The 27,728-nt window shown below is 42.3% G+C and overlaps 1 protein-coding gene across 1 annotated transcript; it reads left to right on the top strand.

The window, feature by feature from the left end:
- Positions 1-894: 894 nt before the first annotated feature.
- slc35f1 (solute carrier family 35 member F1) lies at positions 895-27,607 on the top strand. Its single transcript, XM_027285962.1, has 8 exons — positions 895-1,296; positions 5,037-5,212; positions 12,413-12,540; positions 20,837-20,996; positions 21,076-21,232; positions 21,541-21,593; positions 22,700-22,854; positions 25,041-27,607. The coding sequence occupies exons 1-8, from the start codon at positions 1,202-1,204 to the stop codon at positions 25,272-25,274; spliced, it is 1,158 nt and encodes a 385-aa protein (XP_027141763.1). The 5' UTR covers positions 895-1,201; the 3' UTR covers positions 25,275-27,607.
- Positions 27,608-27,728: the final 121 nt, after the last annotated feature.

Raw genomic sequence — 27,728 nt, 5'->3', positions numbered from 1 at the left:
TCGCTCACGTTTGCAAGGTCCTCTAACAACGCTAACGCTGCCATTGTTAATATCGTTTCCTTCATCACATTGCGCATGCTTTTATATTCACCCATATAATTGCAAACACGTGGGTGTGTTAATTGTTCATCAGTGTGTCTCTGATGTGCACATCACTCTGATGACTACTTGTTTTCACATTATTAACAGTTTCCCAGCTTCACCTCTAAGTGTCGCCAAAGGAACAATAGCTGTAGAAACGAGCGTACGACAGCTATGAAATTGGCGTGGGGCACGCACATTTCTACGATTATTTCACGTTTGATACATTTGAACGTGAGCGTGGGAAAGGACGTACGCCACTTTTTTGTGCGTACGCAAGCTTTGTACATGAGGCCCCTGGTCTGGGTTCACCTTCAGGGCCTGCAGTTCTGTAACAGGATACACAGACATGGGTGCAGTAAGAGGTGAAAGAACATATGGTGGTGGACCTTGCGTTTTCTTCATTTTCTGTTTTTCACTATTCTTTCTCTCTGGTAATTCCTTGTATTCCCGAGGGACTAAAGCTTGAAGTGATTGTTTAGACACATGAACAGGAACAGGTCTGCTCATTTTAAAGAGTATAAACAGTATATATACATAATTTGATCATTTAATCTGACAGTATCCTAAACTTCACACTAGTCCCTCTGACTGTGCAGTCTAGTTCTGTGTTCATGTTTGTTTTAATGTTCGATTTGGGTTGTGTATTAACTATAATTTTCTCCCTCTAGTGGAAAGGAGATGAGTATTTTATTGAATGCATTGGAAACAAAATCTACATTTGTACATCAGCCTCTGCATCATACTAACGTCATGTTGTTTTAGTGTAGCGATGCAAAGAAAATACCTGTTTTCATTGGACAGCTTTGAGTGTGACGTCATACTACACGTTGTGATGTATTACGTCTTCATCCCATGAGGGTGTCTGGGTGAAAGGGCGCCACCTTATGGTAAAAACACCTCCTCCGTGTTAAATGCAGGACCGGGTTCTGATCAGGGAAGGACACCGAGCAGCAGGTTTGTTCCTCCTTCACCTCCATCGTTAAGAGGGCTGCTGTAGAGCTCCTGTGAACCGCCGCACTGCTGCCTGCAGCACGGAGACCAGTCCCCTCCTCCTCCTGATCCTCCTCCGGTCCTCCTTGGGGCAGAATGCGCTGATCTTCTCTCTGTCTGTGGAAGCATGATTTCTGTCGTCTCCACTGTGGAGAGTGTTCCCAGAGGTACGGGTACCCCGGCGTCGAGCCTTTACCAACGGATAAGGAAGGTCCTCAGCAGGTAAGCTGTTGCTGCTGCTGATGATGATGATGATGAAGATGACGGCGCTGAGCATCCCATTACATTCACTCCACGCGCAGTCTGAACGGCAACATCACTGCGGCCAGCGGGACTCACGCTTATTTTGTTTTATACACAACATGTGAGACCGGAGCAACGAGTCCAGCTGCTGCTGCTGAGGCATGCGGTGCATGTCACCATGACAACCATGCAACATGAACACCGTGTGTGTGTGTATTTGTGTGTCATTCTGTGGTACTGAGGCACAGCCTGGACATGGTGTGCTGCTTTGCTGGAACAGTAAGAGGTTGCCATGGCTGTTCAGTCAGCCTGCTGAGGCTGTGCTGTACCTGTTCATGTCTATGGAGCTATTTTTGTCTCAAAAATAACCGTAAACGCACAGAGAGTGATCTACAAATGTTCCTTGATTTGCACATGTGTTTTGCTATCCACAAATACAAATTTCTAATTTGTAACTTGTATTTCGGTTTTTACAAATATACGTGTATTTGTAAATATATTTCCTATTTGTAAAAACAAAAAAGCCATTTGTGAAACTGAAAATTCTGTTTGTGAAGCGTGATTCTGCATTTGTGGATCACCATTCACACACACGCTTCTCTTTCCTCAGTTACGCTTTTTTGAGACATTCCTGCCGAGATCCGCAAAGATCCACAAACAAATATTCGGGATTCACAAATGGCTGCCCTCCTCACCACTAGGTGGCAGCGTTGTTCTATGTTGTTCTATGTGTACATTGAACGTTATATTTATTCAGCTTTCTGGCCGTAAAAACAACATTTCAAGATATATCTGGCATTGTCTGAGGACATTTCTAGCGAGAAATGTGCGTTTTACTTTCTAAATCTATGTTGAATGAAAGCAAATTGTGTTTTATTAGTCCTCTAGCGATAATTTATCGTCATGGTTATCATAGTGTAGCAGTTAAATTAAAAATTAAAATTTCCGGAGCATGGATCTATTACATCCATGTCCTGAGTCTAAATCCTTGATGAGTTCTGTATTTACCTGCTACACTATGCAGCCTAACCCTGTTACATCCAGAACATGGACGGAGGAGTCTGCCACCGTTGTTATGGTAACCATGATGATAAATTATCGCTAGAGGACTAATAAAACACAATTTGCTTTCATTCAGCATAGATTTAGAAAGTAAAACATTTACACTAAAACTTTTCTCGCTAGAAATGTCCTCAATCAATGCCCGATATATCTTGAAATGTTGTTTTTACGACCAGAAAGCTGAATAAATATAACGTTCAATGTACACAGAGAACAACACGGCCACCTAGTGGTGAGGACGGCGGCCATTTGTGAATCCCGAATATTTGTTTGTGGATCTGTGTGGATCTCGGCAGGAATGTCTCAAAAATGCGTAACTGAGGAAAGAGATGCAGATTGCAAAATCACGCTTCACAAACAGAATTTTCAGTTTTACAAATGGCTTTTTTGTTTTTACAAATAGGAAATATATTTAAAAATACACGTATATTTGTAAAAACCAAAATACAAGTTACAAGTAATTAGAAATTTGTATTTGTGGATAGCAAAACACGTGTGCAAATCAAGGAACATTTGTAGATCACTCTCTGTGCGTTTACGGTTATTTTTGAGACAAAAATAACTCCATACATGTCCTGTACTCAGCAGGGGCTGGCTCAATTCGTGGCAGCGGCAGCTAGTAGTGGCACTTCGGCTGCCACCGACCTGCCCTGCTAGTGTCTGAGGCAGCTGCCACTGACTGTCACGGCAACTGCTGCTGTTATGGGCATCTGTTTTTTATTTTTATTTTATAAAACAGTCTCCAGAGTTGTATTTGACTCGCTGGAAGTAGCATTTCCATTTCGTGATTTCTGCATTAATTTGCAAGGTTTTCTTAATTAATCTCTCAACCGCGCGCGCGTGTGTGTGAAGTAGGCAACGAAATAAAGTGTGAAACACATTTTTAATTTAAAGAATAAATATGTGAATGGTTGCTAGATTTGTGTGTCTCTGGTCACTTTAGAGAAAGGAATGCTTAACCCTGATTAAAAAGTTCATTCAAAAGCCAATGTTTTGTGTTGTTTGTGGGGTGATTTGTTTTCACTTAATTCATCTATAACACTTGGCTATAAAACATGACCATCAAAAGTGTGCAGAAACAACACTTATGATAGGATATGACACTTTCTGCATCGGTTGAAGAGGGCCCACCTTGGTCCATCATCCTCACCACTTTCTACAGGGGCACCATAGAGAGTGTTCTGACCAGCAGCATCTCTCTCTGGTCTGAAAACTGCAGTGCTGTGGAGAGAAAGGCTCTGAGGAGAGTGGTGAGATTAGCTGGATGGACTATTGGTACAACTCTTCCTACAGTTGGGCAGCTGTGGCTTGGAGGTAGAGCTAATCAGATGATCGATTCGATCTCCTCCAGTCTGCACGTCGAAGTGACCCTGGGCAAGATACTGTACCCCAAATTGCTCCTGTGTGTGAATGGGTGAATGAGATATGTACTGTAAAGTGCTTTGAGTGGTCGGAAGACTAGAATGGCGCTATGTAAGTACAGTCCATTTACCATTTTACATTCAGGAGCTGGCCCACAGAAGATGCATGTCTAAAGGTAAAGGCATCGTCAAAGACCCCTCTCACCCCGGCCACAGTCTGTTTTCCCTTCTCCTCTTTGGCAGGAGGTCTGCAGACTGTGAGATTTTAAATTAGATTCTACCCCACTGCCATCAGACGACTGCACTTAGAATCAAACTAAACCCACTTATTCTCAAATTAGATTTATCAGACTTATTTATTTATTTATCTTCTGATTTAATTTATTCTGTGGTGTTTTTAATCTGTGAGTTTTTGCTCATAATTTTGTTTTACAGTACTGTGAAATGACAATAAAGAGATCTTGAATCTTGAATCTTGAATTAAATGCTTTAACTGTTATAACATTACCTTTTATGCTGGAACATTTTAGGTTGATTTTAAGATGGGATATTTAAATTAGCTTCCATACCTGACAACCCATTGGGGCGTCAACTCAGACACAGAAAGGGGAATGCAAATTACTGCAGAAATCTCATAATAGAAATGCTACTGCCAGTGAGCCAAATACAACTCTGATGACTGTTTTATAAAATAAAAAATAAAAACAAATACCCATAACAGCAGCAGTTGCTGTGGCAGGGCAGTGGTAACTGCTCTAGAAACCGGCAGCTGCCGCAGCAGGTCAGTGGCACCGGAAGTGCCACTACTAGCTGCTGCTGCCACGAATTGAACCAGCCCTTTCTCACTGTACTTGTACCTGTACTTGTCTCTGTCTTTGTCTGTGCTGGAGCCTCATTCATTCTTGCACATATTCTAGGATGAGCACACACACACATACCTTGTCCACTGACTGTGGAGTCTAGGGTCATGCTCTAAGTTACCAAAGCAGTAATGGCTGACCGGTACATTGTCATCTTAAATCTTTTAAAAGTATCGTCTAGAATTTCTCCTTAGTCAGTTGATCTATACATCTGTGATAAGACAGTATCATGATGGTCAGTATGTCTCAATGCTGGTTGTTAATGCTCAAATAATTCAAATACATAAGATAAGATAAGATAAGATAAGATAAGATAGACTTTACTGCAGCTCTTGAATCATCACAATCTGTGAGTGTTTGCATTCTGAGACTATTATGTTTCTCATGATTATGATATGAAATCATCCATGGTGTGTGTGTGTCCTGTCCTCTCCAGGGACCTGTTGGTGACCCTGGCCCTGGGTCAGGTCCTGTCCTTGTTAATCTGTGCTATCGGTCTGACCAGCAAATACCTGGCTGATGACTTCCACGCAAACACACCGGTGTTCCAGAGCTTTCTCAACTACATCCTGTTGTTTCTGGTCTACACCACCACACTGGCAGTCAGGCAAGGTACGGGGGGGGGGGGGGGGGGGGGGGGGGGGGAGCAACACGACAAGTTGTGGTTTTGATCCACCACTGTCATTCCAGGGCCAGAATCGCCATCATAACTTCTTTTTATGGTTTAAAAGCAGTGTGATTTCTGAGGTGAAAACATCATTAGACCACTACTACAAGAACTCTCAAAATTATTGGAAAGGTGGACACCCATAAAAAAAAAAAAGTTCTTAAAGTGAATATAATGCCCAAATTGTTGTATTTGTTTCAAAACCTTCCACTTCCTCCTCCAAGCAACCTGTTCACTCGGCTTAAGGGACTGTTTGTTAGATTCTTGTGGAATAATAGACGTCCCCAGACACGACTATCACTACTGTATTTACCTTATGACAGAGGGGGACTCCCTGCCCTCTCTGGTACTATTGGGCGGCTCAATTAAGAACAATCTTGTTTTACTTTGCAGAAAGAGATGTTCCTCTCTGGAAAGGACTACAGCTAGATCTGTCCCTCCCAGTATACCTGTACTCAGCAAACGATAAAATCTACAGATTGTAGTGTGGCATCAAGTTAAAAAATATCTGAGAGAAACACCCACCCTCTCTATTTTAAGCCCTATATGGGGGTAATTACTCCTTTCCTCCAGGTAAAACAGATGGGGGGTTTAAATCTTGGGCTACTAAAGGACTGGAAAAAATAGGAGACCTTTACAACTCTACAACTGCTGATGTCATTTGGAGAAATAGCTGATAAATTTAATAATAATAACACCGGTATGTCAAGTTTTGTTTTTGTCCTGTCTCCATGTTTGTTTTGTGACTTCCTGTTTTATTTTGGAATTACTCTCCTCTCGTTTCAGTTTCACTTGCCCTTCCTCATGTGTCACCAGTCTAATTGTCTCCCCTGATTCCTGATTGTGTCCACCTGTTCCCCATTACCTCCATGTGTTCATATAGTCTGCGTCTCGCTTTGTCCTGTGGCAGTGTGTCATGTCGTCTGTCTTGAGCCACCAGTCCTATCTTGATTCAGTAATTCTCTGTCACAGTTTTCGCCTCGATTTGAGAGTTTTTTTCGTTGGCCTTTTGCCATTTAATTTTCATAGCTTTAGTTAGAGAGTTTGGACTTTGCCATTTAATTTTCATAGCTTTAGTTAGAGAGTTTGGACTTCCCCGCTTGTGGTTTTTCCCTCCTCGGAGGCATTTTCTGTTCTCATCGTTTTTTTCGTTTTTCCCCCTAGACAATAGGATTTAGTGTAGTTATTTTTCATAGCCATCCCGCCTGTTCGAGGCGCTTTCTGTTGACCATTTCCCTTATTTTGTGTGCTTAATAAAGCCTTCTGTTCAACTCTGCATCCGAGTCCTACCTCTGTGTCCCAGGCTTGTCAGTACACACTGGCCAGCATGGACACGGCAGAGCAGGACCAGCTGACTGCTGCGCTGTGCTCCCAGGCATCCCATCTCACGCAGCAAGAGGAGCATGTGGCTGCTCTCGGCCAAAGTGTCAGAGGACTCGCCCACAGCCAGGATTTATGATGTCTCATCTCACGGGGAGAGCCCGGTCGTGGGCCACCGGAGTGGGCCAGGGACTCACAGGTGTGTGGCTCTATCAAGGAGTTCACCGGGGCTCTCAGGACGGTCTTCGACTCTGTGGCGACAGATCGGGAGAAAGCTCGGGAGCTTAGCAGACTAAAGCAGGGCGGAGACTCTGTTTGTGATTACACCATTCACTTCCGCACTCTGGCAACAGAGAGCAGGTGGAACTCTACAGCCCTGTATGACATCTTCCTGAAACGACTGTCAGATCCCATTCAGGATCTGTTGGTTCCGCTGGACCTCCCCCCCAGACCTCGACTCCCTGATTGCCCTCGCCATTCGCACGGATAACCGTCTGCAGGAGCGGAAGCAGCGACGCGGGGCAAGGGCGCTGCCAGCCACCTCGCCTGTCGTTGCTGAAATCCCCTTGAGGATTGTCCTTGACTCTCTTCCGAGCAGGAGGAGGAGCCCATGCAGCTGGGAAGGACCCAGCTCTCTCGGGAGGAGCGGCTGCGGCGCACCCAAGAAGGGAGGTGTTTTTACTGCGGCGCACAGGGGCATCTCGTCACTGCCTGTCCCGTGAAAATGGACCTAACGGTGAGTCGTATCGCAGCCGTCACCCCCACTTCGCGCAAACTGACTACCATTGAGATCATGCACCTAGGCAAAGACTATGAAGTGGATGTTTTGATTGATTTGGGGGCTGACGAGAGTCTTATTGACTGGGGGTTGGTTCACAGATTGGGGCTCCAGGTAGAGCCGCTGACTAAGCCTATTAAGGCGAGCGCTCTGAACGGGAACGTGTTTTTTGACATTTTGCACATCTCCGAGCCGATAAACCTCCAAATAGCTGATCATTGGGAACACATTAGGCACACTTGATAAACTCACCTCGGCTTGCCCTCATCCTCAGATACCCATGGCTAGAGCACCACAACCCCCGCATTGATTGGTGCACCGGGTACATTACTGGGTGGGGGGAGGATTGTAAAGACCGCTGACAAAAACCAGAGCCCCAAGATAAGACTGATGCATTAAATAATGATGTCTCTGCTAACTCTGTCACAGACTCAGAGATCTCCGACCTGACCAAGGTGCCAAGCTGTTATCATCATTTAGCTGAAGTATTCAGCAAAAGTAAGGCCACAGCCCTTCCTCCTCATCGCCCCTATGACTGCACAATCGAACTCTTGCCGGGCTCCACCATCCCCAAAGGTAGACTTTACTCAGTTTCTGGGCCTGAAAGACAGGCCATGAAAGATGATTTAGATGATGAAAGATGAAACCTCCCTGAAGGCTGGATTAATTCGGCCTTCCTCGTCCCCAGCCGGGGCAGGATTCTTTTTTGTGGGGAAAAAAGATGGCACCCTCCGAACCTGCATAGACTATAGCCCTCTCAACAAGATTACAGTTAAAAACAGATATCCCCTTCCCTGCACAGATCTTCATCAAACTAGACCTGCGAAACGCCTACCACCTCGTCTGCATCCGGGAAGGGGATGAGTGGAAAACGAGATTCAACACACCAAGCGGCCATTACGAGTATCTGGTCATGCTGTTCGGCCTCACTAATGCCCCAGCTGTGCTCCAAGGTATGATCAATGATGTGTTGAGACTTCTTGGATCACTTCATCTATGTCTATCTGGATGACATTCTCATTTACTCTCCCGACCTTGAGACCCACAAGAGACATGTCAAGCTTGTTCTACAATGTCGCCGAGAAAATAAACAGTTTGTTAAAGCAGAGAAGAGTGAATTTTATGCCGAAACTATCTCCTTCCTAGGCTTTATCGTAGCCCCTGGAAGGGTTCAGATGGACCCGGCTAAAGTTAGCGCTGTAGCTGAGTGGCCAACACCAGATAGCTACAGGAAGGTACAGCAATTCCTAGGATTTGCCAACTTCTACAGGTGGTGTATCAGAGGCTTCAGCGCAATAGCAGCTTCGCTCCACATTCTCACCTATCCACAGGTGCCATTCCACTGGTCCGCTGACGCAGCTGCAGCCTTCCAGGAGCTTAAACAGCGGTTCACCACAGCGCCCATCCTCACGCTTCCCAATTCCTCTCACCAGTTTGCGGTGGAGGTGGATGCGTCCAGTGAGGGGATCGGGGCCGTTCTGTCTCAGTGAGCACAGGCAGACCATAAGCTTCACCCCTGTGCCTTCCTGTCTCGACGCCTGATGGAAGCTGAGCGCAATTATGATGTGGGAAATCGTGAGCTGCTGGCTGTGAAGGTCGCTCTCGAGGAGTGGCAGCACTGGCTGGAGGGGGCACAACACCCGTTCTTGGTTTGGACAGACCACAAGAATCTGCAATACATAAAAAACGGCCAAACAGTTAAATTCAAGCCTGCTGGTCATTGTTTTTTAACCAATTTTCTCTGTCCTACAGTCCAAAAACACTAAACCTGATGCCCTGTCCTGTCTCTTCAGCCCCGAGCCCGTGGCCACAGAGCCCGAGCCCATCCTTCCACTTAGCCGTGTGGTTGGAGCGGTCACCTGGCCCATAGAAGCCGATGTGAAGCAGGCGAATGGTGAGACTCCTCCACCTAGTGGGTGCCCCTATAATCGTCTGTTTTTACCGTTAATCTGCGCCCACAGCTGATACACTGGGCTCACTCGTCTCTGCTCACCTGCCATCCGGGTGTACGTCATACCATGTTCGCCATCTCACAGTGATTCTGGTGGCCGTCCATGGAGCCGGAGGTTCGGGAGTACGTTGAGGCGTGTCCAGTCTGCGCCAGAAATAAGAACTCCTCCAGAGCCCGCGCAGGCCTGCTGCAGCCTCTCCACATCCCTTCCTGGCCGTGGGCAGAGATCTCCTTGGACTTTGTCACGGGCCTCCCGGTCTCCAAAGGTAACACTGCGCTTCTTACCGTGGTGGATAAATTCTCCAAGATGGCACATTTTATAGCCTTACCCAAATTGCTGTCAGCCAAAGAATTGGTTGAAATCATGATGAACAATGTTTTCAGGATTCACGGATTCCCACAAGACATCGTGTAAGATCGGGGGCCCCAATTTATCTCACGGTTCTGGAGGGAGTTCTGCAAGCTGATCAGAGCCACTGCAAGCCTCACGTCGGGTTACCACCCCAAGGCTAACGGCCAGACTGAGCACCTTAATCAAGAGCTGGAGACCGGCCTCCGGTGTTTGGTGGCACAGAACCCTGCGTCATAGAGCAACCATTTAACATGGATCGAGTACGCCCATAACTCCCTTCCCACCTCAGCCACTGGTATGTCCCCTTTTTAATTGCGTTTTTGGATACTAACCCCCGGTCTTTTCTGAGTCCGAACCCGAGGTGTCTGTCCCCTCCGCCCATGCCCTAATCCATCACTGCCGCCTCATCTGGGCCGCAGCACGCCAGGTGCTGATACGACAAGGGGACAGGGTTAAAAAGGCAGCGGACCGAAGGAGGAGACCGGCTCCTGCCTACCAGCCCGGCCAGTGAGTGTGGCTTGCAGCCAAAGAACTGTCTCTTCAGGTAGAGTCGCGAAAACTGGCTCCACGCTTCATTGGTCCGTTCCCCATCACCAGGATTATCTATCCTGCAGCTGTGCATCTCCGTCTTCCCCGGTCCCTCAGAGTACATCCCACGTTTCACGTCAGTAAAATCAAGCCAGCCAAAGACAGTGCCATGGTACCGGCAACCAAGCCAACCCCGTCACCCCGAATGGTCGAAGGGGGGCCAGTCTATGCGGTTAAGAAACTGTTAGCAGTGCGCAATCGGGCCAGGGCAGGCAGTTCCTCGTGGACTGGAAGGGGTACGGACTTGAAGAGCGCCAGTGGGTCCCAGCCCGTCACATCATGGATCCTGGCCTCATCGAGGACTTTTATAAAGAGCACCTAAATATTCCAGGGCCGTCTGGTATTCAGCCTTAGGGAGGGGGTAATGTCACACTGGTATGTCAAGTTTTGTTTTCGTCCTGTCTGTTTGGTTACATTTCTGTTATTTTGGAAATGAACTCTCCTCTTGTTTCAGGTCACTTGCCCTTCCTCACGTGTCACCAGTCTGATTGTCTCCCCTGATTCCTGATTGTGTCCACCTGTTCCCCATTACCTCCATGTGTTCATATAGTCTGCGTCTCGCTTTGTCCTGTGCCAGTGTGTCATGTCGTTCATCTTGATCCACCAGTCGTATCTTGATTCAGTAATTCTCTGTCACAGTTTTCGCCTCGATTTGAGAGTTTTTTTCGTTGGCCTTTTGCCATTTAATTTTCATAGCTTTAGTTAGAGAGTTTGGACTTCTTCCCCATTTGTGGTTTTTCCCTCCTCAATAGAAAAGTGGGGCGAGGCATGCACTCGAGCACAATCAGGAACTACTAACACACGCCTGAAAATACTACAGTACAACTGGTTGATGCGACCGTATATTACTCCAGAAAAACTTCACAAATATAACCGGGCTATACCTGATATTTGTATTAAATGTGAGAAGGAAAAGAGTAAATTTTTTCCACTGTATCTGGCAATGTACAAAAATTCTGGCAAGAAATAAAACAATGTATTCAAAATATTTTACAAATTCAAATACCCCTAGTTTCACATTTGTTTATATTTGGTTTGTATCCAGATAATTTGAAGTTTAAAAAGCATGTGTGTTTGTTTGTTTTAATATAATTTTTTTCCTATATATTTTATATAAGGAACTCGCTAACCTGATACCCAACCAAGAATCTGACCGGGGGTGGGGAGTTGACATGTTTGTCCAAGGCATGTAATTGTATTTCTTTGTATTTATATTTGTTATACTGTGAAAACAATAAAAAGAATGTTGGCAAAAAAAAAAAAAAAACATTAGACAAACATCATTAGACAACTCCTGACTATACTTTTTCTTCACTCTTTCCTCTTTTTCTTCTCTCTCAAGCCTTCATTATAATCCTGATATAAATTTCTCTCTTTCAGTAAAATATTCATAACACACCCACAGCAGGAACAAGAAAACATGGCTGTAAATTATACCCTGAAAGTAATTCATTTGTAACAAGGAACAGAACAATAATACACATAAGAGAAGGAGAAAAGAAAAGATAAATACATAGCCACATACCTGAAGTCTAGCCTTTAAAGTTGATTGTTGATTTGTCCTGTACACGTGACATCCATTGCACGTCTGTCCGTCCTGGGAGAGGGATCCCTCCTCTGTGGCTCTTCCTGAGGTTTCTTCCACATTTTTCCCTGTTAAAGGTTTTTTGTGTCAAGTTTTTCCTCACTCGAACCGAGGGTCTAAGGACAGAGGGTGTCACTCCCTGTACAGATTGTAAAGCCCTCAGAGGCAAATGTACTTTGTGACTTTGGGCTATACAAATAAAATTTGATTTGATTTGAAACACCTGTACAGTTAGTGTCAGTCAGTGTTTGTTTGCTTGATGGCAGTTCACAGTTTCCTGTGGTGGGGAAACACACTGTACTGGTTTGGTTCTGCTGATGGTCTTCCTCAGGCAGCGTAATGTGATGGACTGAATCATCTTCACCATGCTGCAGTTTGTTTATGTTCTTTTAATTGAGATGATTGCACATGCAGATGATTCTTCATCCAGCCATGGAATCAGTGAAGCAAATCTGAATGTTCAGAGAAGCACAGTTATGCAGTATATACAGTGTGTGTTTGGATGGTGTGTTCACACACTGAAGCTTTAGTGCTGTCATTATCTTCTGTGTGTGTGTGTGTGTGTGTCCAGGGGAAGGGAACCTGCTGGCTATTCTGAAGCAGCGCTGGTGGAAATACATGATTCTGGGTTTGATAGACATCGAGGCAAACTATCTGGTTCTTAAAGCTTACCAGTATACTACACTCTCCAGTGTACAGGTTAGTGTGTTTGTGTGTGTGTGTTTACCCTCAGAAACGTAACATTAAATATATAATACTGCAGTACTCACATGTCAAATATCCATATGTATGTTGTACTCTATGGGGTCATGTTGCTGTCCTGAGACAGACAGCATCGTAGGGAAGAGCTGACTTCATCCAGCTTATTATTTAGTCACTGCACATTTGCTAGAAGAATACTAACTACAGACACACAATAAGGTAAGGTGAGGTGAGGTGAGGTAAGGTAAGGTAAGATAAGATATGGTAAGTTATGCTTATATCATCCTACCTGCATAGTGGGAGTAATAGTCTGTTGCTGAAGGAGCTGTTTAAGGCCCCCACCGTTGTTCATGATGGTTCTTCAACCTTTTTGACTTTTTGTTGTTTCAAACAGTCCAAATGATTTTCTTTTACTGGTACTTAAAGTGTGCATCATGTAGTGTGTAACTTGCTCCATCCATGCAACTCCTCTGCAGTCTTTTTATTTCCTATTCACCAGAAGTCAAACTCAAACTTTATTTATTTATACAAACATGCAGCCCAAAGTGCTTCACAAAGCTGAAATGAACAGAAATCAATAGAATTTTGCTAAAATAGATAAAATTTGGCCATACAAAAAAATAAAAAAATATATTAATGATTAAAGAACAATAAAAAGTAATGAACAGAAAAGAGACCATGTGTAAAAAACAGCAACTAATCAGGATCTAAAAACTGCACCAGTAAAAACAATCAAAAGTCCATGAAGTCCATGAATAAACAGAGAGGAGAAGAAGTATCCGAGAGGATGATGGAGGCCTAACAGCTCAGCAGTTTTGATGAGGCATCCTAAATAAAGCCAGTCTGGGCAGATCTCACATCTGTCTTTATTTTTATTAAATGTGCGTGTAAGGCGCACACTATATGTTATCCACCGCGCTTATTCTGCTGCCTATTCTGCTGCTTATTCTGCTGCTTATTCTTATGCCCTTTTTTTTCTCGCTTCTCCTCCGAGAGTTTTTGTCGCACATACACAAAACGGGTATCAAAATGTCGCACATACACAAAACGGGTATCAAAACGTGCGGCTTGGCCGGGAATCGATTGCTATGACTTTTCTTTTTTTTGAACATTTATTAAAACATATTCCTTGACAAGACATCCACACAGTGTTAGAGTATCAGATATAGACAGTTAACAAGTAGACCAAGAAATAAAATAAAATAGACATTACTGCAGTAATATACACAGGAAGGGGTAACAAGGTATCATCCAAGTGTTCGTTCTCTTACGTTCAATCTGATCTGCCCAGTTGAGTTGAACTTCTTACATTTAGTCACTCAAATAGTTTAGACAGGTGCCCACTTTTCCAAATACAAGTCCATCCGGAGTTGTAACCGCGCAGTTAAGCTTTCCATACAGTTCACAGTTTTCAGCCTTTGAGTCCATTGTAGTAAAGTCGGTGGTTGAGGCTTAAGCCAGTTCACAGTAATCATTTTGTGGGCAATTATCACAAGAGCTCTAAGCAGGTACAGATGATTATTTCGAAGATCTGTGTGAAGTGTCCCTAGAATCAACTGCTGAGGATCAATCAGTCTGTCCAACTTTAAGATCCCACGTATTTCCTCCATCACCTCTTTCCAGAATTTCAGTAGTTTGGGGCAATCCCAGAAAATATGTGAGAAATCTCCCACTAGACCACAGCCTCTCCAGCAGAGAGAGGAACTTTTTTTTGTCATATTTAGCTATCACTATAGGAGTTTTAAAATATCTCATCCTCACCTTCCAACTGAATTCTCTCCAAGTTGGGCTGCTTAAGCATCTGTGCCAGGACACCCAGGACCTCTCCCACTCATCATCCCCAATTATAGCATTAGCCTCCAATTCCCATTTGCCCTTTACATCCAGTGTGTCCGCAGATCTATCATTATGAATTTTGCTGTATAAACAGGATACTATTTTTTTTGACACATTTCGATTTTCTGCTACCTCAATCCAGTAACGTTCAAAATTTGAAGGTTCCTTTCTAATTTTGTCCCAATCCTTGTGCGTAGTCAAATAATGCCGAATTTGAAAATATCTAAATAAATCCTTTGATTCAATACCATATTGTGTCTGAAGTTGCGAGAAGGCCCTGAGTGTCCCTCCTTCCATTAACTGATTTATAGTAATCAGACCTTTTTCAGCCCACTTATTAAAACCTCTGTCTAGTTTGGCTGGTAGAAATCCACAAGCCTCCACCACCTTTGTTGCCCTGGATACAGACATTGGCAGATTTAACAACAGTCTTATCTTCCTCCACACCCTTAATGTGTAATTAACCCACTCATTACGTATCTTAAGGACACGGCATGCACTTATATTTAAAAAGGGGAGGGCAGTGAGTGATACATTCCTTACAGAACTTTGCTCAATGTGTACCCATTTTGTATCCATATCTAATCTCATCCACGAGACCAATACTCTTAGCTGCGCTGCCCAATAATAACTCCTGAAGTGAGGCAGGGACAAGCCCCCCTTCTCTTTACTTGCACAGAGAACTTTGAGTCTCACTCTGGGCCTTTTGTTCTGCCATATAAATTTGGAAACCAATTGATCTAAGAATTTAAAAGTGGATTGAGGGACCACAATAGGAAGAGAGACAAAAAGAAATAGCAACTTTGGCAGCACATTCATCCTTATAACTTCAACTCTGCCTACCAATGATAGAGAAAGCATCCCCCATCTTTCAAAATCTTTTTTGATTTGAGAAATAAGTTTGTCATAATTAGCTTTATATAATTGAGAAGAGGTGTGTGTCAAATTCACCCCAAGGTACCTAAAGCCCTCTTTCGACCATCTAAATTTTACTTGATTATCTAATTGTTTAGGCCAGCTCCCTGTGATCATCATTGCTTCAGATTTCCCCTCGTTAACCTTGTACCCTGAAACTTCCCCATATTTCCCCAAGCACTGCATTAGAACCGGTATAGACGACAAGGGGTTTTTTACAAACAAAAGAACGTCATCTGCGAATAGGGATATTTTATGTGTCATGCCTCCCCCATCAACTATCCCCTCAATCCGATCATTTCCCCTAACTAACTCTGCGAGCGGTTCGATACACAGTGCAAACAAAACAGGTGAGACCGGATTTCCTTGCCGAACTCCTTTCTTCAGGTTGAAAAATTTAGAGCAACAACCATTGACTCTAACTCTAGATATCGGGTCCTTATTTATAGTATTAATCCAATTAATAAATGTCAAATTAAACCCCATTTTTTCCATGGTATAATTTAAAAACGACCAGTCCACCCTGTCAAACGCCTTCTCGGCGTCGAGGCCGAGAAGCATTGAGGGGTGGCCCGAGTCTCTTGTTATTGATTGTATGTTTAGGGCCCTTCTAATGTTATTTGCCCCCTGACGCCCTGGTATAAACCCGGTCTGGTCGGGGTTAATCAATTTCCCCAGGTGTTTCTGCATTCTTTTCGTCTGTATGGAGCTAAGAATTTTTACATCAGTCCCAAGCAAGCTAATGGGTCTGTAGGCACCACACTCAATTGGGTCTTTCCCCTCTTTGTGTATTACTGTAATTATGGCCTCTGACCAGCTCTTAGGGGGGTCATTTTCGCTTAATGCATAGTTAAATATTTCACAGAGTTTAGGCACCAACTCTGTCTTTAAGGTTCTGTAAAATTCCCCAGGAAAACCATCTGTGCCAGGAGATTTGTTATTTTTCAAGGACATGATAGTTTCCTCTATTTCACTTTCCAAAATTGGGGTTGATAAGTTCTCCGCCTCTGCCTCTGATAGTTTTACTAAGTTAAGATCCCTAAAGAAAGCCTCTAAATTGGCTGTGGTTGGCACGATCTCTGGAGCATCATACAGGTTCCTATAGAAGCTTTGAAATGCTTCAGCCACATCTACCGGGTGTGTAACTTCTGTCCGGGATATTGGGTGTCTTATTTTAGGAACAATACGACTTGCCTGTTCTTTCCTCAGCTGAAATGCAAGTAGTCGACTCGCCCGATTTCCCATCTCATAATACCTTTGGTCTGTGTATCGAAGCGCTCCCTCTACCTTAAGTGTAAGCAAGTCATCCAAAGCAGGTCTACAATGCTGCAGTTGTTTCAATATGTCCTCATCCCCAGTTATTTTATGTTCATGTCCCAGTCGTTTTATATCATCTTCTAATTGTTTCTCTTTCTCCAATCTCTGTTTTTTTAATTTAACAGCTATCTCAATGCATTTCCCTCTTAAAACTGCCTTAGCACCATCCCAAAGGGTGGAGGGGGAGACTGCTCCATTTTCGTTTATTGCAAAATATTCTTGTAAAGTTTGTTTTAGTTGTTGTTGAATTATTGTGTCTGTTAACAATGAAACGTTTAATCTCCAGTATTTAAAATGTCTTTCGAACCCCAATTTTAATTTAAGCCTAACTGGACCATGATCGGATAAGGTAATAGGTTCTATAACGCAATCATCAATCTTGTGAAGGCTCTGCTTTGAAATGCAAATCAGATCAATTCTAGAATATGATCCATGCACGTTGGAAAAGAAAGTAAAGTCCTTAGTCGTTGGATTCTTGGCTCTCCAGCTATCAACAAGCCCTAACCCCTCCAACATATGTTTTACCGCCTTAGATTTCCTACTCGGGGGCCCTTGATCTGCAGGCAATTTGTCAAGTTTTAAGTTCAAGACACAATTAAAATCCCCTGCTAGAATTACAGTTCCTCTAGCTTCCCTTGCCAATATGGATGCGATATCTATGAAAAAAACAGGGTCATCATTATTCGGAGCATAAATATTCATGATGGTTAACTCTACCCCACCTATGGTTCCTATAACCACTATGTACCTGCCCTCCCTATCCTTTACTTCTCTTTGTATTGCAAAGTTAGCAGATCGATTGATCAGAATTGCTACTCCTCTCTTTTTACTGTTTGGACAGGATGCATAGAACACCTGCTCAACCCACTCTCTCCTCAGTTTTTTGTGTTCAGCATCATTTAAGTGAGTTTCTTGTAATAGTCCTATAGAGCAACTATATTTTCTTAACTGGGCTAGGATCTTCTTTCTTTTTATAGGATGATTAATACCTTTAACATTATAACTAACAACCCCTAAGTCAGACATAAAATAATGTATGTTTCTGCATTTTTTCTTCTCCAAAATTCACCTTTGCTTACAATAAATGGCCTTACTTTAACATTTACATCATGTACCTGTGTGGGCGTAACGAACGTGTCAAAGATATAAGAACTCTTAAGAAATAAACGTAAATGAACAGAACTGTCATAGTTGACTTTCAAAATCCCAGCTGGGTGCAGAATTGTGTCCAGCCCCTGTTGTCTTATAGGCAGAGAGTTGTGGCCATTAACACTCTCTGGGGGATACACACTTGGTGCTAACCAAACCCCTAAACAGAGAAAAAAACAGATTCCTCTGCGAGGCTGTAGTCCCATCTCGGGTATCATCAATAATATCAAAATAAAGGCAAAAACGAGTGTTTCACTCCTCCTTTACACTAACCTTTACATATGATTATCACTTATATTCAGCGTGTTCAGCTGTTCACGTTTCATCTAAAGGAAAAAATATAACTTCTTATCGTTGTCATAAGTTAGACATAACCTCCAAAACTTTATCCGTGCATCTCCATCACTCCCGCAGGAAGAACCGTAGATCAGCGTCTGATAGTGATGCGTCTCTTTTTCCTCTCCTCCCGCTCTCCTGCGTCCTCCATGTCTCCCTCGCGAGCTCCCGCTCCATCTTCTCTCTATCGCTCACCTGCACAGTGATGCCCAGCTCCCCCAGGGTCGGTACAGCTTCGATCAGCGTTGGGAAAGTTTTCTCTCCGGTGTCCAGGGAGATTTTCAACTGCGCCGGGAAGCGACATCTGGCCTGGATACCTTTGTCCTTCAGCTGCTTTATCACTCCTCGGACCCGCGCTCTCTTTCTTTGCACCTCCGGAGAGTAGTCTTGGTCAAAATATATCACTTTTCCTTGAAACGTGACTCGTTTCTGCGTCCAAGCTTGGCGCAGGACCGCTTCTTTCACTGTGTAGTCTAAAAATCTCACGATGATGGAGCGCGGGGGAGCGGAGGCAGCCGGCTTCAGTCCCAAAGCTCTGTGCGCTCGCTCTATTTGTATGTTTATCTCCGGTGGAAGCTGCAGCGTCGTATTAATTAGTTGTTTTACAAACTCCACCATGCCATTTTTCTCACTTCCTTCGGCTACCTGATAGATTCGCAAATTATTGCGGCGCATTCGGTTTTGTAAGTCTTCGCAGATGTTAGCCAGTGCCGCCTCGCGTCTTACTAGATGTCGGAGCACCCGCTCATGTCGCTGGCCTGTATCTTCCACCGCTCCAACCCTCGTCTCCGCATCCTCCGTCCTCCGCTCTAGCTTCTCCATCCTCTGTTTCAGGTCCGACACCGACGTTTCCAATCTGGATAAGGAGGCTTTGGTGTCTGTAAACGCTTCTTGGTTTTCTTTCCTCAGTTCCCTTAACTCCTAGAGGATCTCCGCCATGCTTATTGCGCCTTCGTCTGCACTTGCTTCATCTAAACAAGATGGCGGTCCTTTTTTTCCTGTGTTTCTCTTATCCCTGTTCGCGGTCATGATCTATTTTGGATTTCTGGTTATTCCTTTTACCTCTAAGTTAGTTTACAAACTTACAAACAGCCGGACATCGCCGATTTGCAGCGGAGCTAACACTCATTGCGTGCGTCTCAGCACATGGCGCCACCGGAAGTCTTGCTATGACTTTTCTAAGAGTTTCGGCAAACAGTTTTGCCAAAAATCGCCAAAAAATGAATGGGTGTGTATTGCGAGAACTTTCGAGAGCTAGAGTGAGTGATGTCATCACTAGAGTGGAGAGGGGAGAGAACGATCAGTGAAAAAATAAAACGTATTCGACTACCGTGGCCTCAAATGCCCCACTACAGACACAATTTATACATAGAAACGTAGGAAAATTTGTCGCTTACTCACATTCGCCTGCTAAAGCTATCAGATATATAGTTTTGGCTGGAGACGCAAAGATTCGGCAGCAACTCCCATACTCAGCCTCATATACTCCCATGTTAAAAAGACGGGACATTTTCTGGAGGAAAGCCGAAGTAACATTTCTCTGAATAGCTGTGAAGGGCCCATTTCTTCATTTATCGACACAAAACGACTATGTAGATGTTCAGGAAGGGCTCAGTCTGCTTCAGGTTAAGCCGGTTCAATGATTGGAAATACGGTTTGGCCAGAGATCCTTCCGTTCGAGGGGTGGTCTCAGCATTTTCTCTCTGTCTCTGTCAGGATTTCCAACTGACATTCTAACAGGTGCAGTAACTGCTCTGCTGATTAGGTCCTGGTTGCCTGGCAACCTCAAGCCCTAACATGTTAATGCTAACATGCTAACATTAATTGCTAGCGCGTCAACGCTAACATGCTAATGTTAAATGCTAGCGCATCAGTGCTAACATGTTAATGTTAACATGCTAATGCTAACATGCTAATGTTAAAATGCTAATGTTAATTTGCATTAGCCATTAAGAATCAAATACATGCTAATGGTAACATGCTAATGGTAACATGCTAATAGTAATTGCTAGCGCATCAGCGTTAACATGCTAATGCTAATAGTAATTGCTAGCGCATCAGCGTTAACATGCTAATGCTAACAATGCTGCTCCTGTGTCTAAATAAACATGCTAAAAATGACTATTTGAGGTGTGCTTTTTGAATACAGACCCACTCGTCACTCTCAAAATTTCTGTAGGAATTTTGTAGTACTGAATTTGCTGAGCAGTGTCAGTAATAATGTATGGGGGCGACGGGGCCAGAGTCACGCACACTCAGAATTTCTTTAGAAATTTTCTAGTATTATGTAAACTACTGAACAGTGTCAATGATGTATGGGGGAGAGTCACGGGGCCAGAGTCACGCACACTCAAAATTTCTTTAGAAATTTTCTAGTTTTCTTTCTTATTCATGGTCAGAAGGTGAGTGTGAAGTGAGAGAGTTGCAATCTGCCCTTAGATGAAACTAAAGTCACACTTTAATGAGTACTCTGCTCCTTTAGTAGCAAATATGTTACCTAAAAAAAACAAAAAGCACATTGTTAATAAATCAAACAGATGAACCTCCATGATGAAGATATTTGAGACTCTTTCAGGGGTTTGCAGGGCCAAGAGCAGTCTCTCAGAGGTTAATGCCCTGGCCCAAACTACTGAAAAACTGATGAAATAAACAAAACAGAAACTCCAGAACTGGAAAAAACTGAATCCCAAATAAAATAACTTACTCGCCTGACTGTATGTCTCTGTCTCTGTCCTCTCAGCTGTTAGACTGTTTCATCATCCCGGTGGTCCTGCTGCTGTCCTGGTTCTTTCTCTTGGTGAGGTACAAAGTGGTCCATTTTGTAGGGGCAGGTCTGTGCCTGTTGGGTATCGGCTGCATGGTGGGAGCTGATGTTCTACTTGGTCGTCAGCAAGGCCTCGGTAAGTAAACCCCCCCCCCCCATCCGGTTTATGCTTCTTTCTCTCTATATATGTCTCTCTTTGTCCCTTGTCTGTTTAGGAGATCAGAAGCTGTTCGGGGATCTTTTGGTTCTGGGAGGAGCAACACTGTACGGGATCTCCAACGTCTGTGAGGAGTTCATTGTGAAGAACCTGAGCCGCGTGGAGTTCCTTGGCATGATGGGACTCTTTGGATCCTTCTTCAGTGGCATCCAGCTGTGAGTCTTTGTGCTGGGGACAGATATACCAAAGTACCGTGCAATGTTGAGGTACTTTAGTTGAGTGTGAGAAATGTTGCAGAAGACCTTGTTGCACTCTCAGCAGTCATGACTGGACTGAGTGTTAATGCCATGAATGGGGAGATTGTTGTGTTGCATTCCACAAAAACTCTGTACAAAGCAGAAAAAAGGTTTGAACCCATGTCTGCAAACAGTACAGCTCAGTGGGAGAACTTTCCTGGCCACATATCATGAAATTCCTTCTGCAGGGATCTCATCTACGTGTGTGTGTGTGTTCTCTGTTGCAGGGCCATCATGGAACACAAGGAGCTGCTGAAGGTCCCGTGGGACTGGCAGATAGGTGAGCATGTAGACTCTGTCACAGTTTGACTTCCTTTTCTCTCTTTTTTTATTAGATTATGTTTGTAGTTTTCTTTTCTGATGTTTAACTAACAACACCATGCCTGCAGAGCATGAACTATTCCCTAGATAGATAGATAGATAGATAGATAGATAGATAGATAGATAGGGACAGAGATAGATAGATAGATAGATAGATAGATAGATAGATAGATAGATAGATAGATAGATAGATAGATAGATAGATAGATAGATAGATAGGGACAGAGAGAGAGAGAGCGCGTGCGAGAGAGAGATAGGGACAGAGAGAGAGAGAGAGAGAGAGTGCGTGCGAGAGAGAGAGAGAGAGAGAGAGAGAGAGAGAGAGAGAGAGATCAGACTCATGCTGTCATACTGCCAGAGAAAATCAGCAAACTGCTGTGTGTAAAATTTCCCTGCATAACTCAGAAGTTAAACAACACAATAGTGTTATACAAAAGAAGTCAGAGTGTTGCAGTTGTAAAAAATGTTAAAAAAGAAAAACAAATATCAACATTCAGCTCCAACCCTGATTCACAGCGACCCTGTCCCCATCATTGAGATAGAATGTGTTATTGCATGAATGTACTGAAAACAATAAACCTTCATAAACTTCATTTTCTCTGTATATATATATGTATATATGTATTAACTGCTGGAGATATCAGATGAAGTGAGTCCTACTGACTGTATCCACTTTTAGCTTTAATATTTAGTATGTCCACCTTTTGCAGCAATTAAAGCAGCTCTTCTCTCTGGCATTGTGTCAGTATATTTCCTGAGAAACATCTTAAATATAATTGTTGTAATAAACTGTGTGTATGTGTGTGTGTATATGTGTGTATATATATATATATACACTAATCAGTGTATATATACTTTGAGTGGTCGGAAGACTAAAAGGCGCTATATGAGTACACACCATTTACCATTACCAAACAGTCAGTGAGTAGATTGTAAAAATGGGTGCTACATGGTGTAATAGAACTTTCATACACGTAAGTAATATAATTATAAAAAGTAACCCACAGGAAGTCCAAATATGGTGTGAATTTGATGTAAGATCATTTTGTTCCTGTGTGTCTGCAGGTCTTTTCTATGTTGGTTTCAGTGCCTTCATGTTCAGCCTGTACAGCTTCATGCCTGTGGTGATGAAGAGAACAAGTGCCACCTCAGTCAACCTCTCTCTGCTCACAGCTGACCTGTACAGCCTTTTCTGTGGCCTCTTCCTCTTTCACTATAAGGTAAACAAAAAAAGACTAGAGACTAGAAAGGCACTCTATAAGTACAATTTACTATATCATTTATGTCTCTACAAACATTTCAGTCTGAAGTTTACAATAATGTCTTCCTTGGTGGCAGATACAACATTGAAGTACAGCTAAAAGGTCCTGTGTGTGATCTGTCTATCCACCAAAACCATCTCATTTTCAGCAATTTGTTGCTATTTGAATATGAACATGAATAAGCTACCCAGCTGTGCTAAATGTACTAAAATTTAGCATACTTTTGTGTACTTGAAGCCACTCGAATCATCACGTCATCAAGTGTGTTTATGATTAGTTAACTTGAAGCATGCTATTTTGGAACAACTAATTTTGTACTAAATATATTTTAATTGTAATTAAATTGTAGAAAAGCTCAACTTGAAGTGTATTTAGTGTACTTTTATGTGCTAAAGTGGAACAACTTAAAGTATATTTTGTATACTTTAGTTAATAAGTATATGACTTTATATGTACTAATAGATGCTTAATTAGTGTACTTTGGTTGTAATACATTAAATATGTGTTAGTGTCTTAAAACTATATAAGCTTTATACTTTTAATATATTCTTAGTGTGGTAATAATATGCTTAATAATACTGTTGGCTTATTCCAATTACTAAAAAAGCATACTTTGCAGTTAATAGTCAATATACTTTATCATTACTTTGCTATATTACTTTCTACCCTGCACATTCTTGCAAATGTATTAGTAGTATACTAAAGGCTGAAAGACTTGTGGGACTACTTCCATGCAGGTGAAAAAATGTACTTTAATGGATTTGAACCATATCCAAATGATAGTACATTACAAATAATACAAAAACAACTATCTCTAAATGTATAAACATTTACATATGTATTTTAACCATTTTCATTATAAAACTTACAACACATTTTCAAATATTGGTACTTTAGTAAACTTTATAGAAATAGGTTAATTTCAGACCTAAACATTACACTTATAAAGAACACTGAGGAAAACTGAACAATGAAAAACAACATTCCTTATTATTACACCCCTAACCCCTCCCACCATACAGAAACACACACACCACACATTATGTTCCCCTTTTTTGGCTGAACTGCTCATTGTTACACTTTTGTCTGATGGCCGTGCGCACATCAGAGACACTTGTCTGCGGAAACTCTGAGAAACTGTATCAGTATGATATACCAATATTGCTACCAGTACATAATCCAACATGTATTTAATAATTACTGGTTTTCTGTTTCCATGTGATTTAGCTGCAATATAAATCACAGACGTTTTTAAATAGACAACATGTAACTCAAAACAATCACATACCTGTAAAAGTGTGACTTTGGCAACATCAAGCTGTGTTTTTGGCGGCTCCCCCTTCGCAGCATGGACCCCAATAAGAAAACATAGAATAACAATGGGTTCCCGCAGCTTTGCTGCATGGACCCCAATAATAATAAGAAAACATAGAAACACAATGGGTTCCCGCAGCTTCGCTGCATGGACCCCAATAATAATAAGAAAACGTAGAAACACAATGGGTTCCCGCAGCTTCGCTGCATGGACCCCAATAATAAGAAAACGTAGAAACACAATGGGTTCCAGCAGCTTCGCTGCATGGACCCCAATAATAAGCGCGGTGGATAACATATAGTGTGCTTTCAGGCACACTCAATAAGTACACTTTAGAAATTACTCATAACTTTCACTTAAAGTATATTTTTGTATAATATATTTCTATAAAGTGTAATTAATTATTTTAAAGTGTTAAAAGTGTTAGTGTGAAAGCGTGATGTTAGTATACTTGTTATATATATTTACAAAAAGTACAATTTGTGTAAGTACATTTACATGCAATATACTGTTGAAAATGTAAATACAATAAAGTACTTTTTTTTTTTATTTTACCGAGGATGCATAATATAATAATGCAGAATGCTGAAGACAGGGAAAGATGACACAAAGGAATTTAAAGTTTGAAACCACTTGTAGCTTCTCTTCTGACACATAAATAATGTAAGTGAACAATCATACATGCTCATTGCTGCCAACCCTGAACAGGAGTAGACCACAAATAGAGTTCTCGGAACCTTGACCTGACCAAAAAGTGTGGGACATGGTGTCTCCATGTCACTGATAAATGATAAAGAGGTTTTTAAGTCTGTCTGTCTCTGTCTTGCAGTTCTCGAGCCTCTATCTGTTGTCATTCTTCATAATTATCTTGGGCCTGGTCCTTTACGCCTCCTCATCAACCTACGTGGCCCAGGACCCACGAGTATACAAGCAGTTCAGGAACACAGGCATCCAGCCGGTCACTGGCCTCCCTCCCCTAAGTCCTGGAGTCCTGGAGCCCTCTGTCACATATACCAGCCTGAGCCCTGAAGCAGGGGACGAGCTTCCAGTGCGGGTAGCCTAAGATGATCTCATACGGAGTTTAGTCTGTCAGCCTGATGAGTCAGTGAGTCAGCTGCAGCCTCCAGGCTCTGCCTACATGTTGTAAACAGAGGAATAGTGCTGTCTGCTGAGCACAGCAGCTAGGCGATCGGTTTTCATTTTGTGGCCTGTATAGATGGATGGAGTCTCCACCCAATGTGTGAAGAAAATAAGACAAATTCATAAACCCAGATATTTAGGTGAAAAATGAATGTAATGAAAATATTGAGTTCACTGTGATCAAAGACTGTGAGCAGACAGCAATGACTGAAATTGATGATTCATGTAAATTGATGGTATTGACATTTTATTTAATCTCCTGTTTTTTTTAAATGTCAAGAACATTTGTGCTTCATACTCATGTATATGCTTCACTTCATTTCCACAGTGTTTCTAAATCAGCCTGCTCAGATTCAGTGACAGGTTTAGAAAGTAAAACATGAAGGCTGAAGTCAGATAATACTGAGACTGTAGTGGGAGAAGTGGAAGAAAGCATACAGGCCTCCCCATAGTTCACTGAATTCATTTATTAACTTTTTTATCAAACAGACTGTGCTGATATGTAAATACATGGCTGCCAGTTGAAGCTACTGATGGTTTGTCCTCCTATTTTATTGACCGGTACGAATCTATTTGCACTTAAAATATTTAAGTTTGACTACTTTTACATCAAGAGTTCAGTATTTACTCAGAATGTCAGTGTGACAGTGTGTTTCAAACACAATTTAGACCTTCATCTTGAGAAATAGAATTTACAGAATAAAAATACATGAACTGATGAAAGATGATCTAAGAGATTTAAAAAAATGATTTTTAAAATCTGGTCAGGTAATGGACTTGGCTGAGGCCCCTTAATTAGATTTTCCTGTAGGTTAACCATCTTTAACTCACTGTATTATTAAAAAATGACCCATTTCTGATCTTTCAGAATGCTGCAGCTGGGACTTGTTCCCAACAAAAGCACCATGTAATCCTTTTTACAGTATCTCTTCCAGTCGTATGTAAAATAGATTTAATATGTATCTTCCTCCAGTGATTGCAATGAGTTGTGAACTGGGAGCAGCTACTTTGGGCCACAGGTTCCAGTAAGAGGGTCCCCATAGATTTCTTTTATTTTTTCATTTTGAAAAATAAGCGACTACATCCAATAACAAACAGTAGAACTGATAAACATTTCATTATTTGATCCAAATAAATATTAGTAGCATTAAAATACTGTTCATGATTGTTTAAAAGTGTTTCCCTATTTCTATCCTACAGGTTAATGCAAAAAATGAACTAACAAAGGTTGTATCTAATTGTCTAGGATCAGTGTCATTACCCCAAATGTAGTATTGGCCAATATAAGAGAACACTCAAAGAATTATTAAAAGTAAAACCCTAATACTAACACTAAGTTAGTAAATAATCAGCGGGCTTGTTCATTTCTTGTTAAAGCCCCTGTTCTCTGTATATCTTGACTTACGTAGAATGGAGAAAGCACTTCCCTCCTGGTCAACACCAAAGTCTTCCAAACTCCAGACCTCCTGTTTAGAATGCAGGTGCTTTGCTGGCCTCCAATCCCTGATGACATCATTATGATGTTATGGTGTGACTTGACAGAGTTCCTGAGCAGAGGAATGGCCTTCATTATCAGGCAGCATTTATGACTGTTTGATCAAAAACTGCTGTTTTACTTCTTTGGTTACAATGAAGCAAAGACACTGATCGGAGGATCAGAACAGAGGGTTAAAGGTCCAGTAGTTGTCTTTTTTTTTTATTGTTTGCCATTTCACTGTGGACAACACAATCTACACACTGCTGTGTACACAACTATACACAGTCAGATGTATTACCATAACATGGCCTTAGTGTTTGTTTTCATGCCTTACCATCCAAATCCAGCTGAAGAAGTGGGTAAAACTTTGTCTGGTTCTCAATGCTCAGTGTGCACTGATAAGATGGGACAAACTGCTGAATAGTGTCATACTGTATAGTGAACTCATTGCTGAAGAGCATTATTTGTCTTAATGTTTTGTTTGTCTGTTACTATTTTAGTCCTAATTGAAACACTGTTGAAACGTAATGTTGCAAGCAATATATTTTCATGTTCCACTTTGATTTCAAGGAGGAGGATGACGCGCGATAGTTTTTATAGGTCTGTCTGGTTCTTTGTTCACTGCATATGACTTCCTGTGTGGATTATTGACAAAGGACGTTCACGGCCTCCTCTTTTCATTGGCTTTTGTATCCTGTTTGATGTAGTGCGTTGGCGTTGCTGTTAAAAGTGTAGTTACAATGATCTTATGTAAAATAAAGCATCTCTGTCAGAAGGTTTGTGAGTGTCACTGGTCTGTGTGTGTGTGTGTGTGTGTGTGTTTGTGTGTGTGTGTGTTTGTGTGTGTGTGTGTGTGTGTGTGAGTGAGTTATAGTGTCCTGTAGGGGGCAGCAGAACGCC

Source organism: Larimichthys crocea, chromosome XII (genome assembly GCF_000972845.2).
Source record: "Larimichthys crocea isolate SSNF chromosome XII, L_crocea_2.0, whole genome shotgun sequence".
Taxonomy (NCBI): Eukaryota; Metazoa; Chordata; class Actinopteri; family Sciaenidae; genus Larimichthys; species Larimichthys crocea.
This window is presented reverse-complemented; position numbering and strand designations above follow the sequence as displayed.